The 17,779-nt window shown below is 32.8% G+C and overlaps 1 protein-coding gene across 1 annotated transcript in view; it reads left to right on the top strand.

The window, feature by feature from the left end:
* The window catches only part of Acadl (acyl-CoA dehydrogenase long chain), a 30,132-nt gene extending 15,596 nt beyond the window's left edge, over positions 1 to 14,536 (top strand). Inside the window, exons 7-11 of the mRNA XM_026403342.2 lie at positions 264 to 365; positions 1,441 to 1,554; positions 6,851 to 6,978; positions 9,660 to 9,746; positions 13,844 to 14,536. Of these exons, the coding sequence (XP_026259127.2) occupies positions 264 to 365; positions 1,441 to 1,554; positions 6,851 to 6,978; positions 9,660 to 9,746; positions 13,844 to 13,937 (525 nt within the window). The 3' untranslated portion in view covers positions 13,938 to 14,536. The remainder of the gene's footprint in view (positions 1 to 263; positions 366 to 1,440; positions 1,555 to 6,850; positions 6,979 to 9,659; positions 9,747 to 13,843) is intronic.
* The last annotated feature ends 3,243 nt before the right edge of the window (positions 14,537 to 17,779 follow it).

Genomic DNA, 17,779 nt, shown 5'->3' with positions numbered 1-17,779 from the left:
AGTTCCTAGAAAGCTGGACAGTATTAGAGCTTGAATGACAGGGCATTGCAGTGGGAAAACCATAAGTTTTAGAATTAGAAGGACCTGGATTTGAAATCCTTGTTTTACCCCTTACTACTTATGTTCATTAACCACTCCTACATGGCTTCTAATTTGGTTCTTTTTTTGTTTTGTTTTCCTTGAATGGAAATAATAAGTCTCTTCACTGGGTTGTAATGAAACATAAATGAGCTAATTCACTAGTCAATTATATGGTCTTTTAGGATACTGCAGAACTGTTTTTTGAAGATGTCCGATTGCCAGCTAGTGCCTTACTTGGAGAAGAGAATAAAGGCTTCTACTATCTCATGCAAGAGCTTCCACAGGTCAGAAATGTTTGAAGAGTCCATCTATTGATTAGATATTGGACTGGAGTAGAATAATATAGAACTATATAAATTAATGTGTGTAAAACTTGTGGAAAAACAGTCATTTGCATATAAAGTTATAAAAGAGAAAGCATGAATGTTACAGGCGAGATAAATAAATAACTGATCTCAAAAATATCTAACTGAAGCTTATAAAGTGAATAGGGAAATTAGGTATTTAGTTCTGTGATGCCTTCTTGAAATGATTTCCACTCCTTAACTACAAGTCAAAAACTTATCTCTTTGAGGGAAAAAAAAAAAGAACTTAGTTCTTTGTAAGGAAATGTCACTGAATACATTTGGCAGTTTTTAAATAACTGGAATCAAAGGGAAAATGTGTTAAGTTCAGACAGAAGAGTTTTGTCACATAGAGTAAGTATCCATATCTGTGTTTTGGGAATGTGGCTGCCTAGTGATCATTGAGTCTCACATGTCAGCTTAAGGGGATACCTTTGCCTGTTGACTGCATGGCATGGGCTAAATTTGTAATTGGGAAAAAGAGGTAGGGATACTGGCACTTAAATAAAATATGAAAATCATTAGCATGATGAATTAAGCTGGTTAAAGTTGCTTGTACTAATAGATAGAATTTATGCTATACACTTTAAAATATTGATTTCCATGGATAAATTAAGTTATACAGTGCCCAGAGATCAAAAAATAAAAGTCAACTATGTAATTTCTTTACTCATGTGAGTAAAGAGAAAAATAAATTACATACATGTGTATGTATATATGTGTACACACATATATATATGTTTATATGTATGTGTATAAATATATAAATATGTATATATATATATAAATAAAGCCAATCATTCATAAAAATAAAGGATTTGCTCTAGAGCTTTGGAAAATTATTTTTAAGATACATCAAAATAATCTCAAATCTCTGTGGGAGCCTTTTCTTATAAAGAGTTAAGAAATAAGTTAATCTTTAGCAGATTGTTTATAGGATTTATTAGAATTGAAATTGTCTGAAAGTCATTTGTGTAATTACAATAATGTTTAAGACTTAATTTTGGGGTTATAGGAAAGGCTGTTAATTGCTGACTTGGCAATTTCAGCCTGTGAATTTATGTTTGAAGAAACCAGGAACTATGTTAAACAACGAAAAGCTTTTGGGAAAACGGTTGCACACATACAGGTAAGTTTATTGTTCTTGTTATGATTTAGCATTAGATGTTATCATTTTACTCATCTGAGCATTCCAAATTTTGAACCATTTAGTTTCTTCCTAAATGAAGGAACAGTGTAAAGCAATGTGGTCATCAACATCCCACTAGCAAGAAAACTTGAGCTGGGATACTACCTTTAAATGTTTTAAGTAAAATGATTTTAGCTTGAAGATTTTAGAGATGAAGCATGGTGGTAGTTTTTTCATTACAAAGATAATGCTCAGTGTGGTTTAAGTCCTGCATAGCTCCTGATACCTTTATAGTCAACGTAAGTTATGTCTTCTCTCTCAAATATTTTCCTGTTTGTGAGACATGTAAAATATATTTGGTATATAAAATTGTAAGGTTTTACAATTTCAAAATCTTAAGATTTGTTAGATTTTTAATATTTACTCACAAATAGAAATATCTTCTTATTTATGAATAAAGTCAGTAGCTACCTCGTAAGATTACTGTAGAGGATTCAGTGGGATATAATACACATATAGTGTGTAGAATATTGCCTGAAAAAACTAGCCCTCGATGAAGTTAGCTGTTATTTTTGCCCCTATGTAAAGCTTTGCTGTTTTGTTTCCATATAGGGGGCTTTTTTTTTTTTTTTTAAATAAATCAATTTCTTGGTCTTGCTTCTGTTCCTGATGTGGACCTTCTGTATATCTTTCTGGGAACTATTTGCTACCTATGTAATCTTCAAGTTATATTTTTTCCATACTGAGAAAAATATTACATCTTATTTTATTAAAATGCTGGCCTAAAACAGTTGTTCAAATCTATACAAATGAGGCATACACGCAAATCAAAATTACAATTTAAAAAACAGCATGACTTGATTTAGATAAATTGTGATTTTCTTAGGAACAAGGCTGTTGTATTTTATATTCCCTTTCATTTATGGATCACTGATTTGCTTTTCTGTGGTTCCTTGATAACCGCACTCTCCCCTAGAGCATTTAGAAAGGTCAAGGATGGGCAGATGCATGTTGACTGAAGGTGTAACTTGTGCTATATCTTGGAGAGCAGTGTTGTTAAATGTTCTGTAAATCAAACATAGCTTTGTATTGCAACTAATTTTCTTATTCAAAATACAAATAATCTCATGGGAAGTACCGATTTATTGATTTATTTATTTTTGTTTCACAAGCACACATTTACCCATTGCCTTGTAAGGTTGTGCTCAAATGTAATTCTATAGGTGTGACTCTGGAATACTCAAAACTCCTGGCAATATAAAGGAAGTTATACCACTTGGTATCAGTCTGCAGCTTTCTCCTATGTACCCAAAGTAGAATCAGTATTATTATTCCTCTGAAATTCAACTCCCACAACTTTTCACATCAAAAATGTCTATTAAAACATTTTTACACAATTAGGCCTAAGTCATGTTATGCTGGCAGCAGCCTTCTGCACCTCCTATTTGATTGCAGCAAGAGGCTGTGTCATGCCTCCGACCCATCCCATCTGGATTTGTTTAAATACACTCTGTGATTGTCACACATCCATGAAAATGCTGAAGGGCATGTTTCTCAGAATGTGTCCCCATTGTTAAGCAATGTCTGACTGTATTTATTTATTGCATTTTCATAGCAAAAAGGCAAGAAATAGTTTTAATCCCTGCTTTTCAAAACAAGTGTCATTTGTTACCTTCCCCAAAAGATAGTTCACTAAATTTTCAGTAGGTGGCAGTAGGATTCTGCTTCTACAGGTTCATTATTATTTTCTAGTAATATTATTTTCCAGTAAGTGTATATGTTCTGAGATATTCTGAGCTATGCTCTAATCTTCCCGTTTCTCTAAAATAAGTATCTTTGAATAGAATTTTCATATTTCCAGCTAGGAATATATGCAGAGAAGATGAATGACTAATACATCAATACATGTCTATATCTCCTATTCTATAGCTGAACACACTACAGTTGTAATTCAGCTGAAGTAGAAGATGATTACGTCTCCATATAATTGACTAAATGTTATTTTATGACCATATAACTATTGAGTTTCACTTATCTTTAATATCCTTGAATTTTGAACATTTTGGGCCTTTCTGAACTTTTGGGTACATGTCACAAAATTCACTTCCTTTTTGGAATAAAGAGCTACTATACTAAAGTAGCAGTAATTACAGGATTTTCATTTTTTTAAAAAGTCTGTACCTTCTTAGGTGATATCACAGCTCATGATTTTCTCTGGAATAGACAATACAGAATACAGTAGTAAAATGTATGTAAAATAAAAAAAATGGCTACCTATATGCCAGACACTGTGCTAAATAAATTGTCTCATTTTTTTTGCCTTCGCAACTGTACATTATTAATATTATCATCTTCATTTTGCAGATAGGGAACTTGAGGCAGAAAAAGGTTAAATAACTTGCCCAAAATTATGTAGCTATCTAATTCCCCAACCCACACTCTTTTTGATGCCCAAGGTTTAAAGTATATGGCCCTTTTAATTTTCCCTATTTCCTTCACCTACTGGTTGGCCAAATGAAAATGAAATGCCCTTTTTTTAACTAGAGCTCTTAGTCATTTCCTGTGTGGAACATGCTGTTGATGCTAAGGACACCAAATATTTGGGAAAGGAACAGGAGAGAGGGAAAGGTAACTTGTTTTTCTTCCACAAATCAAAAAGAATAACTTGTTCCTAAGTCCTTGAGTATATGATTAATTAACTATAAGATTAGGTGGTGAACATAATTTGTTTTATCTTAATTTAAGTCATAACATATGATGATAATACAACTAACAGTGTTCAAATGACTATTGGGCTAGAGAACTTTTCAAATATGTCTTCTCATTCTAAAGTTCTAAGATATTTATCATGCAGAACTCTGAAAGACATTCTATCCAGTCTACTTAGTAACTTAAGAACTTTTTTTTACATGCTAGCTGCAGTATTACCTATTAGCAAATTTTAATGACTGATAAAGATACTGCTGAGAACATGTTGATCCTTCAAAAAAACACCTGGCTAATGATACAGTTATGAACTGCCATTCATTAGGGAATAATTTCAGACAGCATGACTCATTGTCTACAGTGAAAAGCAAAGGACAGTTCTGTTTGGTAGCACCTAATTCAGTGCCAAGAATATGTAAATATTTAATCTCTTCATCTGTAGAGAGTAAACGATGTACTCTAGAGGCATGAATTTTTTCAGAAATCTCTGGACCTCACCAAATGAACTGAAGCAAGAATTCTAAATGACTCCATCCTTGTCTGAAATTTAACTTAAGTGTCTAGAATCTCCCAGCATTTGCATAGGAACAAGTCTCACTTGAGAGAATAGGACTCAGAGGTCTTGATTATCTCATAATGTAAATAGTGCATAAATTTTCAAATGTGGCATCATGTAGGGGCAAGAATATTTTGAGACTTATTGTATTCCCTTTGCTTTCCAAGTGAAATATCATAGATAATGTCCTTGAACTAAGCCAGGAGTGATCAGTTTTGGGGATTTTTGTGGAATGTTTACTCATGTGTTTCCAATATATAGAGAAGATTATTTCCTCACTGTTGATGTCTTGTTCTAGCTTTAGTTTTCTATGAGCAAATTGGAATGTGAAGAGTGAATGGGAAACTTTGTTCTGATTTAAAGGTAGAGATTTGACCTGATTAAATATTTAGTTAATAGAAATGGAGATAGAAAGAAGTAGAATGGAGATAGAACTAGAGGGGAATCAAGTTTTGACACAGGCCAGCCTGTTGAGATAATTAAGGCAAGGATCAATGCAAAAGTTGTAAGTGTGTGGTGTCAGCCTTCTCATTGCTTGGTTTTGGAATCACTAGATGCCTGTTATACTCTGTCTTAGGGATAAAACCAAGGAAAGACTATCAATTGGGTTTTTGATCAGCATAGCAGTTCCATCTAAGAAGAAACTGTTCCTGAATGCTCCTACTTCACCTGGCATACGCATATCTTTCCTTGTCCTAGGTCATTATTATATGCTCATTCTTTGATTTTTTCAGAAATGAAAAGTACCAAAATTGTCTCCACCACCAATAACACTGAAAGATTCAATTTTGTGTTTTGACAGTTACTATAGCCAGCAGTGTAAAAGCAGGCCCAGCATCCCATGAGAATTTAGCCCCACAATCCTCCTTTGAGAACTTAGTCATGGCTTTGGCCTTAGCAGTAGTATTTAGGTGGAATGCTTTTAATTTCTAATTTGAGTTTCACTGTATCACTTTTGTCATTAACTTCCACATATGTGCCTTCTATTAGCTGGAGTGAATTTCTCTGAAATTCCACAGCAGAATGATCAGAATTATTTCTATCTGGATTTCCACAAAGAAAACAGAGCCAGCTAACTGGCTGGGTCTCAGGCCTAAGAAGTCAGCTAGAATAGGATGTACTTTTGGAGGCAACCCAAAGTAGAATGTGCCAGTATTTCAAGTCCTAGCCAGTTTCCTGAGAGTGGATGCCAGCGTGAACAGATTAAACTCAAAGTTCAAGATATGAGAACCAAAATCAAGAATTAAATGAAACCCGATTGAAGGGAGAACTGTCAGGAACAATTGAGGATGGTCTAAGTAGAACAATTTCCAACAGTACTATTGGTTATCTATGGTTAGCAGAGATAGGTACATAATATATTAACACTGACAATTTCAAACCATTCAGTTTAAGTTTGAGATGCTAGACAAACTCTTGAGAGGGATGGGAGGAAGTATGAGGAGAGGTGGGAGAGTTATAGGTTATTAGACTTTGATCTCTAATTATTGTGCTCTGATTATTACATTATTAATATTATAAATGGTTATTAATATAATATTTAGGTGCTATTTATAAATATATAAAACACCCTGCCCTTCCCCGTTGTTACCTTACTTTATTCCAAGACAGAGGCAGAATAGGGAAATGTGTATACTTAATTTCATTAATGGAGAGTAAATCTTCAAGGATTTAGTTTCTGGAGGAAAATCAACAGCTGTACCTAAAGGACTATACCACAAGATGGGGCTCACACATTAAAGTCATGCTGGTTGGTTTTCAAGCAGTTTTCTTTAATGGTCTACATTTTATAATCTAAAACATGAGATGTAATTTATGTATTTATTTTTGCATCTTTTAGTACATGTTTTCTTAGCATTAAAATATACTATATTTTGAATTTAAGGTGATTAATATATTCTTTTTTAAAATAGTAAAACCAATAATTCCATTTTTTTTGTTCTAAAAATCTTTTGCTATATATTTTTTGAGATGCGGAGTCAAAATATGTACTTTTATATGCTCACTTTTTCTTTCATTTTCTTTAAACTCAAGACAGTACAGCATAAACTAGCAGAATTAAAAACACACATATGTGTAACCAGATCTTTTGTGGACAGCTGTCTGAAGCTACATGAAACGAAACATCTGGATTCTGCCTCTGCTTCTATGGCGAAATATTGGTATGCATACTGCAGTAATTAAAATGTGGTGCTTGCTCAGACTGTTATGGAATTTTGCCATTAAACTCAGCCTTGAGGGTATTAAGGAAGAAGGCTGTATAAATGAAAAATAGCAGTAGGAATCAAAGTTTAAAACTGCTGAAACTTCCCATTAGGCCTATTTCTAATATGCTAAAAATTACTCAAGTTTGTTAATTCATAACTTTCTATTCAAAATAAAGTATTAAGAGACTGAAGTAGAATGACTAAGATTACTTCATTCAAGTAATAGTTTAATTTCAAATTATCTGACAAGTGACATACAGTGAGGCAGCAAGAGAAAAGCAAAACTTAGGAGTCTTGGAATTGATTCTCAGTTCTTCCATTTGGTAATTTTAACTAAGTTAATTTCACTTGGGATAGCTTCTTGTTATTTGCAAAATAAAATTCAGGATTTTTATAAAATATCTTTTTAAAATGCCTTTATAAAATGTCTTTTTCCTCCAAAGATGTCACTTCCTACCTGAAGATCACAATTCTGAATTTTAATAACTGTGAAATAAGTTTTTTAGGGTTTTGACTTTTCAGAAATAAACTGGGGATAAAAGTGAAAAACTAAAGGGTAGACTAGTAAAGTACATTTAAAGTACCTGGATAGGATTTTTCTGTTTCAGTTATTTTTCATATCTTGAAAAGAAGTATTGAATTATTAACTAATCAAAAGTTGTACATGTTTTATTAAAATGAAAGGGAAAAAAGTTTTACATTTAGAAAGATTTATAAGAATTTAAGATTAACAGTGATGTTAAAGATGAGTTAATTGAAAAACAACCCCTTTCAAGGCTTTTGTGTATGTTAAGATGCAAGAATATGGCTGGGGTTGTGGCTCAGAGGTAGAATGCTCACCTAGCATGTGCAAGGCCATGGATTCGATTTTCAGCACCACATAAAAATAAATAAATAAAATAAAGGTATTATGTCCAACTACAACTAAAAAATAAATATTAAAAAAGGTGCAAGAATATATAATCTAAATTAGATTGTAGAAGTGAATTTGGTTTCCTCTTTTTGAAAACATTCTCACAGCTCATTAGTCCCAAAGTAGACTAGAAAAAATTCTTGTCATTCATTAACGTGGGTTCAGTTTAGTCATAAATAAAATAGGGGAAATATGTAGAATAGTGCCTTATATAATGATTCCTTAATAATAAAATTGTTGAATTGAAAAGTGTGGAATTACTAGGAACTTGCACTTTTAGGGAGACTTTTACATTTATAACAAGTTCCTTGACTAGAGGGAAAAGTAAAAAAATTTTAGTTACTTTTGGGAAAATAGAAATTTGCATAGGTGTTGACCTTGATCTTTGAATCCAGCAGGTTTATAATGATATTTAACATTGAAGCAGAAAGAGCAAGTTATTATAGCCCAGCCAATATTTCCATTAAAATATTTGCCAAATAAAAAAAATTGAATCACAAATATTATTGCCCCAAGAGATTTGTCTGTTAATCATTATATTGTTAATGTATTTCTTAGGAACACAATCACCTGTCCTATGGCTTGAGTTAAAAATTATTCTAAATAGTAAAATGTGTCTATGTTTAACTTTACTTTGTATTTTCCACTATTGAAAAATAAGCAGGAACAAATTTTAAATAGCTTACATTTTTGTTTTAAGAGGCATAAAATTCCTACCGGTTATCTGATGGATTTTTATGATAGTTAAAATTGTTACTGGGTAGTCTCAGTGGTAGTAGCTCTCTCTCACCTAGCTTGCTTGAGGCTCTGTGTTCCATCCCCAGCCATGTGCAACAAACAAAATTGTTATGGTAAGATCAGAAAATACTTTTTTCCAAGTTTTTCATATTCATTTTTTCTCTCTTCCTCTCCTACCTTCTTCTCTACCTCCAGAAATAAAAATCCCCAAATAATTTTTTTTTGGGGGGGGTGGTATGGAGATAGAATTCAGGGGCATTGACTAATGAGCCACATCCCCAACCCTATTTCGCATTTGATTTAGAGACTGAGTTGCTTAGCACCTCGAAGTTGCTGAGGCTGGCTTCGAACTCAAGATCCTTCTGCCTCAGCCTCCCGAGCTGCTGGGATTACAATTATGCCCCACCACGCCTGGTCCCAAATAATTTTTTAATGTTTCCTTTAAAACATTAAATGTACTTTTCTAGTCTACCTTTTTAGTTTTTCACTTTTATCCCCAGTTTATTTCTGAAAAGTCAGAACCCTAAAAAACTTATTTCACAGTTATTAAAATTCAGAATTGTGATCTTCAGGGAGGAAGTGACTTTTTGGAGGAAAAAGACATTTTATAAAGGCAAAAAGAACTAGATAATTGAATAATGTAGATCATACAGAGCATCTGCATAAATCAGACTTAATTCAAGTCTTTAGTATATCCTTTTAAGCCAAAAAATAGCCAAAACCTAATAGTATGAGTTTTCCACATTTGTTTCTAACCTCAATAAAAACCCATCCAGAAATAAAATTGTGGGTTTTTTTTTTAATGTGAAAATTCTCTTTATTTCCTGTGTAATTTTTATCCTCTGTTCTGCTTGTCTAATGTTTCTATTTGAATTGCTTGAATAAGTGAGTGCATTTAAACAATTATGAATAATTCATTTCCTGATTATAAAGCACCTCATGGAAATCCCCTTCAAACATTTCTGTTTTTGTGTCGGTCATCTAGGGCATCTGACTTACAAAACAGCGTTGCTTATGAATGTGTACAGCTCCATGGAGGCTGGGGATACATGTGGGAGTACCCAATTGCAAAGTGAGTACATTTGCTCTGTTATTCTCCTCTTAATCACATGAATGAAAGAAAATTTTACTGTACTATTTGTACATAAAGTATAGAGGGAAAGAAGGTATGAAATCTTGGCATTTTTCAACTATCTAGGGAGATGTTCACTCAAATGGAAGCAGCTTTCTTTTATTGACTCACCATTAGGATCTTGATATTTTTAAAGAAAGTGAAGAGGTTAATATACTGAAGCTTGATACTTGTCTTTGAAGGAAATCTATTACTTTTTAATTTATTTTAATTTGTTGTGCATCCATCGTGCTGGGGATCAAACCTTGCCCATGCCAGGCAAGCATTCTACCACTGAGCTACACTCCCTGCTGCTTTTAAAAAACAAACAAATGCAGTACAAATAATTAACTTGCATACTGAAAGGATCTAAGATGTCATATTTTAGTCAGGTGTGGTGGCACACACCTGTAATCACAGCAACTTGGAAGTTGAGGCAGGAGGATCACAAGTTCAAAGCCAGCCTCAGTGATTTAAGGAGAGCCCTCCTCAAAATAAAGTCGGGGGATGTAATGCAGTGGTACATTTAACCTGGGTTAAATCCCAGTACAAAAAAAAAAAAGATGTCATACCTTAATTAGTTGATTATTTATTTTGCTCTGAAAAATAAACCAAATGTATTTGACTTTTTTACAGATTGAATTTTTACCTCTTTAAATTAAAGGAGATAATATATATGTTTTTATTGTATTACATATGACTACTCTTAGCTTGAGACAGTATTATTTGTAAGTAGGCAGTATTTTATTCCAGATTTTTTCCCCTCTATCTCCATAATTTCTTTTCTTCATCTTGTGGTCTTCTACCTCTCATTACACTTATCATTATACTAGAAAATGTAATTTTCCTCTTATTAATGGTATTTTCAGTTCATAAAATTTTTCCAAGGAAGTTTTTGGTATACATAGAAAAGTCCAATATAGTTGTGAATATGAGAATAAGAATGCTTTGGGCTTCTAAAATTTTTTTCTAATTTTTATCTGAAGGGGGAAAATTATCCAACTGGTATTCAATCTGTCAGCCTAATGTTTTTTAATTTATCGTTTTGACAAGTATACTTGGAAACATTTGATATGCCTAGAATCATTATTGAGGAAAGGAAACATTTTATTAACTTTCATTAAGTTAAGAACAGAAGCTTCAGCCTAGATAATGATTTGCTGGATTTTCTCTAGTCATTGGGCAGTTCAGAAAGCTTTGATTACTAAGTATATATAATTTATAACTATTTATGGGAATTTAGCAACAACCAGAGGTTGGTTTTATTTTTTTGTCCTTGAGAATACAGGTGTAAAGTAGCTAACTTATTTCTCTTTCTCTTTTTGTAAATCTTGGATTTTGGTATATTCTTTCAGAGAACTTCTTCAAATATGCCTTAATGAAAAACAGATTTAAAAAAAAATATCTGTGTATAATCATGAAATCAGAAATAAGCTTTAAGTTATGCTAGTACAAACTTAATCATCATTGGAATTTTTACTGTGTATTTTTGTGTTTTACTCACATTATCCATCTATCTTAATTCATAATATTCAGAATGCTTAGAAAGTAAAATAATACTGGATGTTTATATATTTCTGCTTAACTGTGTTGTTACAACTGATGCTGGGAATGTAGACATGGAGTGGTTCAGTGTTTGTGTAGTTCAAGTTCTTAGAAACCCATATAAGGGGGACAGGAGTTAGCCATCTCTGTGGTTTAAGATTAGGGTGTATAAACCAGGGTGGTGCATACTTGAGTATCAATCAGCAACTCAGGAGGCTGAGGGAAGAGGATCACAATCAGAGTTCATTCATTCAAGTCAGTAGCAAGAAAAACTATAGTTTGATGTCCTTTTTAAAATCCCTGATTTTAACTTAAAAGACATTTCCTTAAGAAATAATAATTACCCTTCTTGGCCAGTTTATTAGTTCAGAGTGTCTATATACCTAGATTGCTATGTTTTTTTCCCCAAAGACATAGGGAATCCTAATATCCTCTAATATCAAAAAAAATCCTGTTAGATCTGTTAAGCAACACATTAATATAGTATACAGGCTTCAGTTTAAGAAAAGAATATCCCACTTGTGTTTCTTTGTCCCCTAGATTAAGCTACATTATTTGTGTGTGTGTGTGTGTGTGTCTATGAATGACTGAGTGTTGGTTTCACAGATAAAAGAAGTGTTTTGTTTTCCCTTGTTATTTGTTTTGTTGCTGTCATTGTTTTTAATAACTAGTTTTCAGCATGTCGGTTTATTTCAGTCTTATTCATTAGGCTTGGGTCCATGAGAAGTGAGGTTTAAGCTTGGGCAAGTGTTTGAAGATTTCTTTGTCAGGCTAGGAAAGAGCAGCCTGAGATGGAGAGCCTGGTTGCAGTATGGTTAAACATTTCTTCTGCTGCCTTTCTCTGTTAATTTTAGTTGATGACTAAATTTAATTAGTAACCTATAAAAGGTATACTGATCTCTGTTGTTACATACTCTGTTGGAACTTCTTTTGTGTGAAAAAAAAACACAATGCCTAACTCAGTCCAAAAGTGCTGAAAAGCATTGGGAGTGTTGAAGTAGACTAAAATGCCAGGAAGGTCCTTGAAATGCAAGTGTTTGATTTTGTGGGGAAACCCAAAGCTTGTCCAGAAAAAAAATGCATTTGAAAACATAAATGTCTCTAACTTTTAAAACTTTTACTAGAAAGTACCGAGATTGTAAAATTCCTTTGTAATGTGGTAAGTCACATCAGTATTTGCTGAGTGCCTACTTGTTTACAAGGTAATATGAATATAGAACAGCACAAGTCCAACATTGGTCATGCTCCTAGAAAAATGCAGATTGATTGATTGATTGATTGATTTTTAATTTTTTTGTAGTTGTAGATGGATAATACACCTTTATTTTATTTGCTTATTTTTATGAGGTACTAGGGATCGAACTCAGTGCCTCACACATGCTAGGCAGGTGTTCTATTACTGAGCTACAACTCCAGCCCAAGAAATGCAGATTTAATTTGTCTTAAAAATTAAATAATTTTTAAAAATATAGATTTTATATATGAGAAAAAAATGCTTTTCAATGTCTACTAGGAAAGTTCAGAGCTCAACAACTAGCCCCACCTGGACCAATGACAGTATTGTGACATAATAAAAAAGATATTTGCCATAGAGGCAGGATACCTCATTCTCAATCCAGTCTGCCAATTTTCTGTTATGTGACCACTAAATGGTAACCACTAATTAGTAAATGTATTAACTTCTCTGAATCTCACTTACCTTACCTATAAAACAATAATGTTTATCTCCCTAAGCCCAGAACCAAGAGGTTAAATTGAAATGAGAAAAGGTAAAAATAGCTATACACTGGCATGGTAGCTATCATGGCCATCAAAAGTGAACTCCTGACTGTGTGTGTGACAGTCTCACAGTAGACTCAGACACTTAGTACTTGAACTCCACACATCTGTGACTGTTAATCATTTCCAAAAAACAAGTTCCTTGTTATCTTTGTGGTAAGTAATATTTTCTAGAGCATCAATTATATTCCCAGTGGTGGTACTGGTAAAGTAATTTCTCAGTTTTTGTCTTTATAAGCAGTGAGTTTCATTTTCCTTGAGAAACATTAAAGATAACAATAAATTAAGATATTCTATGCAATTCTAAATTTAAAACAGACTTTTCAGAATGCTATTATGTATGTATTGAATTTTACAAAATTAAATCAGATGAAACATAAATGTTACTTTGAATTTATAATCTCATAAAGCAAACCAAAACAAAGCTACATAAATTATCAATATCTTAGTAGTTGTTTATTTTTTTATATCTTTATTTTATTTTTATGTGGTGCTGAGGATAGAACCCATGCCTCACACATGCCAGGTGATCCCTCTACCTTTGAGCCACAACCCCAGCCTTCTTAGTAGGTTTTTTAATATGCCAATTTAGTATGAATACTGTACTAAAAAAGCATGAATAACTGTTATTGCTTAGATTTCACTAAATGAATAATATTTTCCTGGCAAGATGAAATTTAGAGTTTCTAATATATTTTATTTACATAAATTCAACCATCTTCTAATTTATCCAGAGCTTATGTGGATGCCCGTGTTCAGCCAATCTATGGTGGTACCAATGAAATAATGAGGGAGCTGATTGCAAGAGATATCGTCAGTGACAAGTAGACATCTGCCCACATCCTGGAATCCTATTACAGCTAATCTGGTTTTAAATCTACTCAAGATAAAATGAAACCTGGAAGGAGGGGAAATGCTAAATATGTTTTTTATGTGCCTTCTGTATAGAGAAAGAAATCAAATATAAATACAACATTAACAGTGGAAGGAGAAATATCTGAATCCAAAGAGTAAAATTCTCCTGTGAAGGTTTTACTTTTAAGTTTTTATATTGTTAAAGGTCAAAATTTTTCTGACTCTAGAAGCCTTAATATTTCATTTTTCTCTATAATTTTTAAAAGCATAAATTGCTTAAATCCCTAAAATTGAGGCAGAATTGATTTATATATGATATACTACTTTAAAAGCATTAATATTACTTCACAGTACATGGACTTTTAAAGGGAAAAATAAATCTAACTTAGACTATGAAGACATTTCAGCTACCTTTGCTCCAGATTCCCTGGAATATTGGTTGCTACCGTGCTACCATCAAGTTCTTTTTGAGCAACCCTTCTTGGAAACAGATCATCACATTGTACCCTATAAATATGTCCAGTCATTGTGTATCAATTAAAAATAAAGTGAAACTTTAAAAAGAAAACAAACTTTGTGTAGAATGTCTCTTGGAAAGCCCTTAGTGAGGAGCTGCTATGGTTAAAGCAGGAAGCCCTCCTACCTCCTGCCTTGACATTCCTGGGACTCACCTGAAGGCTGTTGCCTAACCGGAACCACCAAATGCTCTTAGTTCTCTTATCTACTGATGCCTGGACTTTCAATAGACTTCCATTTCAGTTTATAATAGGACACAGACTTCATCATATTTACATTTCAGGATACTGGTAAGTATCAAAACAGTAGCTTTTATTTTTTAAGATTATAATTTATCGATTGATTTAACAAATACTTTGTATCTTCTATAAACCAGGCTGTTAAAAATATAACAGCAAACAAACTGGTAGTAATAAATCATGCAGGAAAGAAAAAAAACAAGACTATCAAATTATATTAATTATAATAAAAGAAAGTTAGCATTAAAAATAAAGGAAATCACACTTGATTTGAGAGTGAAAAGTAACTTATAAAAATTAAACCATTAATTTGTAAACTGCTAACATCATTTCAGTAATTGTTCTTTGCATATACTGGTGAATCAGTGAATAAAACATTTTTAAAAAGTAAATAGATGTACTCTTGTTCAACTTAAAAAACTTAAAGTTATATTACCATTACAATGGGGTAGAGCAGAGAGAAGAGATAGATTTCTTCAAAGTATATAGCTTTGATTTTTCTTTTTAGCAGACATTCGCTAACCATGTTAGGTTCTTTCTCATATGCATTAATTACCATGCAAAATGGGTTAAAATAAGTTTTTATTAAGTGTTACATTATATGAAGTTTTTACCTCCTTCTTAGAATCAATAAGTGATAAAAGGATTTGACTAGACCTTACCCCCACCCCCATCCCCACCACAGTCCCTTTTTTTTCCATTCCCAATCTTATGGAAACTAGATTTTAGGAATATATCATCTGTAAATAAAATAGAATAGGAAAAGCCTGTAGAGGTGGACAGATCTGGGCTTGAATGATGACTCTACTATTTAGGATCCATTCATTGGACCTTGGACAACTTCTTAGCATTTCTTCAGGTGCAAATTATTCATTCAAGCCATTATAAGGAAAATACTTTAGTGTTGTGGTTTAAAAGGATTACAGACTAGTCACAACAGTTCAAATGTTAGCTGTTGTGGCTAGGGTTTCAAGGGCCTGATTCTAGAGCTTAGAACTGTCTGCAATTTCCCTAAATCCACTTCTTTCTAGTTTTCTTTGCAAATTGGTCTAAAGGACACTGAAGATCATCTTCATTATGAGATGTTGGACTATTCTATCCCTGCATCCTTTAACACAATGTCATAAGTTAGGGGAGAGATGTACTATGATTGACAGCCTCATCAGGAGTGCAGGGACAGGGAAAGCAGTTACTAAAGCAGAGAATGTAATTATCAAAAGAAAGGGAACAAAAAAGTCTGCCAAGCAGACCTAAATAATCTTTCCCTCCTTCCTTCTCTCTCCCTCTCTTACGCAGTTATTCTAAGTTCTGTTTATTCTTATATATCACAAAATGAATGGATATCCAATTATGTTTTCTAAAAGTAATCTGAGATTTTTTTCTTTCTTTTAAATTGTTAGTTTTCTTTACCTTACCGCCTTCAGTCTTTTATACCCTCAAAAGAAGCATGTGTTGAATCATGGACTTAAAAACTAAAAGAAGTGCTGGGTCGGTGGCGCAGGCCTGTAATCCCAGCAGCTCTGGAGGCTGAGGCAGGAGGATCTTGTGTTCAAAGCCAGCCTCAGCAAAAGCAAGGCACTAAGCAACTCAGTGAGACCCTGTCTCTAAATAAAATACAAAATAGGGCTGGGGATGTAGCTCAGTGGTCAAATGCCCCTGAGTTCCATCCCTGGCACACCACTCCCCACCAAAAAAAAAAAAAAAAAACCAAAAAAAAAACAACCAAAAAAAAAAGGAGGAATTCAGAATATACTTCTTAACTTTTCATTTTATTTTCATTTCTTAAATAGCTAATCTTTGTGTATTGCTTGTGTGGTTGTCCCCTCAGGAGAAAATTTTATCATCTACATCTCATGCTGTGATGAGGAATCAAGAAACAGTAAATAATAATAATGTTCAAAAGAACAGGCTGGATTGACACAGCAAGAAAGCAAACTATGTAAATGTTAATGAGAATTTAAAGGCCTAGTCATTGGGGTTTTGGCTGAGAATTTAGGATCATAATTATCACTTTAAAATTATTATTGCCCTTTATTTCTTTGATGCTGTCATTGAAGACTGCCTTGACTTGTTATTTTAAATTCTAACTCTGCAAATCTTTCTAATCTAGTATTTTAGTTGTTTATTGCTCAAAATATAAGATTTCTAGGAGACTTTTCATGTCAGTATTATTTTTGGCACACATAGCATTTGCTTATTTGGACCAGCATTGGAAAGATCTGATGTTGTGATTGAAACCAACTGTAAGCCTGTGTCAGCTACTTTACAATAAATGTTGAAAAGAGGTTGTATTCTATTTTTTAAAACCTTATTTTCAAGAAAAAAGTTATGGGAAAAATTCCAAACATACTGAAAATTAGAGTATAATATAATGAACCTCTAACCTCCTCCCACCCACTTTTTCTCAAGTATTTTGAAACAATTCCCAGGCTTGATACTGTTCATTACACATGTGTTTCAAAATATGTATCTAACTGATCAATATTTTTTACATAGACACCAGGCTATTATCATATTTCAAAGATTTAAATTTAACATATAATGCCAAGTTCACATTAAATTTTCCTTGGGTTATATAAAAAACTTTTTTTCTCTGTGGTTAATTTGTTCAAATCAAGAAAAATCTAAAGAAGATCCACAAATTGCATTTGGTAGTATTGTCTCCCAAATCTAATCTTCCCTTTTTTCCTTCTCTTTTTAAATTTTCAAAAAACAGATCACATATTTTTTTTTCATTTTTGGTATACACACAGTAAAGTTTTTTTGTTTTATTCTTAGAATTTTAGCATGTATAGGTTTCTGCAGCAATAACCAAAATCAGGATGCAGAACAGTTATATCACCCCAGAAAATTCCCTTTATAGTCACATCTTCTCACACTTTAACCCCTGACACCAACCAATCTAAACTTTGGTATTATAGTTTTGAGTTGGTAATATAAATGGAATCATGCAGTAGGTTACATTTTGAAAATATCTTCTTTCTCTTAGAAAAATGCAGTTAAGATTTACCCATTTTGTATGAATCAATAGCTTGGTGCTAAGTGGTATTCCACTGTATG

Source organism: Urocitellus parryii, chromosome 1, assembly GCF_045843805.1.
Source record: "Urocitellus parryii isolate mUroPar1 chromosome 1, mUroPar1.hap1, whole genome shotgun sequence".
Lineage (NCBI taxonomy): Eukaryota > Metazoa > Chordata > Mammalia > Rodentia > Sciuridae > Urocitellus > Urocitellus parryii.
This window is presented reverse-complemented; position numbering and strand designations above follow the sequence as displayed.